Raw genomic sequence first — 3165 nt, forward strand, 5'->3', positions numbered from 1 at the left:
CCACCACCGCATTGAAAAAGACGGCCTACGAGCTGCTGGACGAGAAGCTGCTGGCCAAGAGCACCATCCAGCCCTTCAACTACGTGACCCTGCAGTGCCTTGCGGCCCGCGCCCTGGACAAGAACAAGATCCCCTACAAGGGCTTCATCCCTGAGGAGCTGGAGGCCTTCATCGAGCTGCACTGACCACACTGACCACAGTGGGAGAGGCGAACCCCAGGAGGGCGGGGCCTGCACCGGTCCCGCCCTCTCTCTGGGAGCACTTCCGGTGGCTAGAAACCTGGGAGAGCGACAAAGGGGAGGGGCTCTCCCGCCTCCATGGCCCCCCTCCCCTCTGCAGGGAGCGGGGATAGGAGTGAGCGAGCTGTCGGTGCTAGAAGCCTTCAGGGTGACGCGCTCGGAGAATGGACTTTATTGCAGGAGCCTGCGCACCCATCCTTGGCCTGAGAAGACGCTCAACCTCCCACACGCCCCGTTTGCCTGGGTTAAGGAGGGTCTTTCCTTCTGACTCAGAGGCGGATGAGTTGAAGCCATTGCCTTCCTCCCCCACCTAGAAACGCAGGAAGAAGCTGAGAGTTGGTCCGGCCTCTGGATAGACGTAGACCCCCCCAGTGCAGGGTTAGGACGGGGGGCCCTGAGGGGAAACTGGGAGACCTGCCTTTTCTAGCACGTTCGCACCTGCTCCCTCCACCCTGCAGTGGGTAAGGGTCTCCACCCGGGGAGGGGCAGCCTGCCCTTTGCGTAGCTTTCGTGGTTTGGTGTTCTGTTTATTTACTAAGCGGGCAGGTTACAGGTGTGATGCAGGAGTCCTGAAGTTTTGCTGCCATATACTTTTTTTCTTTTTCTAAAATTTTTGGTTTGTCAGACTCGCTAAGTTATTTTCATGCAGCAAGGGTTTTGTCGTGCCCGAGGTGGCCCAGCCGGCAGAGGTGAGCTTTATTGTGTTAAGGAAGGGAGGTGCCAGCCCCACGTATCCGTCCCCAGAGCGAAGGTGACAGTACGTTTCTTTCTGATAGTTCACTCTTAGCCTTTTTTAGGAGCCAGGCTGCTTCTCGCCCAGCAAAACCTAGCATGGTTGGTTTGGGCTTTGGTTTTCACAATTTATGAGTTAAAACCGCAGGCCGCTTCCACATCACAAGTCACGCCCGACGGCACAGGTGCGTGGCCAGCATCCTGAGTGGCTGTGTCCAGTTTTTAGCTGCTCGGAGACCTGGATGCAGGTGACCCTGAGGCAACGCCAGGTATACTGTTGACCCACTGTGTCAGCTAGATAGACGGTGGGTGTCTCTCGGCCTCCCGTCACTGGGGGCTTCTGGGGAGGGGGATTGTTAGTCCTCCTGCCAGAGAACCCTCCCCAGTGGGATTCTCAGGGCCTGTCCTCCATGGCCCTGGCCGCCAGCAGGAGAGTGTTCTTGGCCTGTTGGAAGAGCGGAAGGGGACTGGAGCCGGTGCCCCTCCCGCAGCCTTGTCACGGGGCAGCTACACTGATGGAAGTCTTCCGCAGCACAGTGGGTCCCCGGATGCCCCGCCCCCAGCGAGGGAACCAGGTCTCTTTGGATTTGCAGTGTTAGTTAGGACGTTCTTTATTTCCAAGACCAGGTTTTGCCTTCCATCAAGGCGGGAACCGCCCTCACTGTCCCTCCTGAAGCCCGGAATAAAAAGAGGAGGAGTGTCAACTGCATGAGCGGTGCTGTTGTTCAACCTTGTGTTAAATGGACGACTTGGGGGGGCGGGCGGAAGGGAGTGCTGAGTGGGTGGGGGAGGAGGGGTCTGCCTGGTGTGGAAGGCCCAGGTAAGGAGCACGGCTCCCATCCCAGTTTATGTCCTGGGGCTTAGTGTCAGAGTTAGTCAGGAAAATGTATTACTGCAGAAAAAACATAAAACCACTGACTTAGTCGTCAACTCTGCTGTGCAGGAGGGTTGCCTCAGAGGAGAGCATGGCATGATTTGACCTTCCGGAAGGTCTAAGAGAACAGGAAGGCCCCCAACTCAGCCCTGCTTCCCTGAGACCATGTGATGGAGCCTATGAACCCTCTGGTCCAAGAGGTCTGTGCATAAACTTGGGTTTCCCGGAGGAAAGTCCCACCCTTTCCTTTTGTCCTGCCATGTTGTTAAATTCTGATTTTCTCTGCACTGGCATCGTCAGTCAACTGCTCGCCCACAGCACTGTCCTGGGAGTCCGATGTTGACTGTTTCCCCAGGGCCTGCCTTGCACCAGGCCGGGTTCAAGCCCCTGTAGAGGAAAGGATTGACCCAGCCATACCTGAGGCAGGCATCTCCCCATATCCTCACCTCCCGAGACAACAGGGAGACTGTGCCTTGGGGCCGTCTCACTTCCAGTGGCAAATTGGGCTGGAGGGTTCTCCAACTCCTGATTTCATGGGGACCCAACGACCCTTACCAGCCGACACCACTCAGCAGCCTCCCAGGAGACACCTGCACTGGCAGCATTTACTGAACCCCGACCGGGTGGTAGGCCCCATTCGTGGGTTTGACAGGACTCACCAAAGAGGGGAACCCATGTGGGCCAAATGCATGCTTTAAAAGCTCACGCCTGAGACTTGTGACTTAAGCCCGAGACTCTCAGAGAAGGCCATCGTAAAGCTCAGGCAGATTTCCAGTGTGGGTTGACCCAGCAGCTCAGAACTTAGGAATGACACGGGTCCTCCTGGGTCCTGACATGGCGGCCAGCGGAAGGCCACGTGGCAGCCAACATCGAGACATTCACTGGGACTGGATGGGCCACAGCAGCCCAGGTGTGGGTCATGCTGACAGTCAATTATTGTTTAGCCACCAAGTCATGTCCCACTCTTTTCTGATCCCCTGGACTGTAGCCCACCAGGCTCCTCAAGAACATATGAGTGGGTTGTCATTTCCTTCTCCAGGGGATCTTCCAGATCCAGCAGTCAAATCTGCATTTCCTGCATTGGCAGGTGGATTCTTTACCACTGAGCCACCTGGGAAACCCGGGTCAATTATTATGTGCAAGTTATCAGTGACGAGACAAGCTCAGAGAGGCCAAGTGGTCTGCCCCAGGTCACACAGCCAGGGTGGTGGCCCACCTTGCTGGTAGGCGCAGCAGACAAAGGCTCAGAGTGAGGAGGTTTGCCTGCGCTCACCGGGGGCAAGGCTGAGACCCAAGGTTGAAGGCATTGAAAGTGTGCAG

The 3165-nt window shown here is 56.8% G+C and overlaps 1 protein-coding gene across 1 annotated transcript in view; it reads left to right on the plus strand.

Annotated features, from left to right (window-relative positions):
* The window catches only part of FEM1A (fem-1 homolog a (C. elegans)), a 3929-nt gene extending 2249 nt beyond the window's left edge, over positions 1-1680 (plus strand). The window contains exon 3 of the mRNA XM_010828164.1: positions 15-1680. Coding sequence (XP_010826466.1) covers positions 15-185 — 171 coding nt within the window. The 3' untranslated portion in view covers positions 186-1680. The remainder of the gene's footprint in view (positions 1-14) is intronic.
* The last annotated feature ends 1485 nt before the right edge of the window (positions 1681-3165 follow it).

Source organism: Bison bison, unplaced genomic scaffold, assembly GCF_000754665.1.
Source record: "Bison bison bison isolate TAMUID 2011002044 unplaced genomic scaffold, Bison_UMD1.0 scf7180017864492, whole genome shotgun sequence".
NCBI lineage: Eukaryota > Metazoa > Chordata > Mammalia > Artiodactyla > Bovidae > Bison > Bison bison.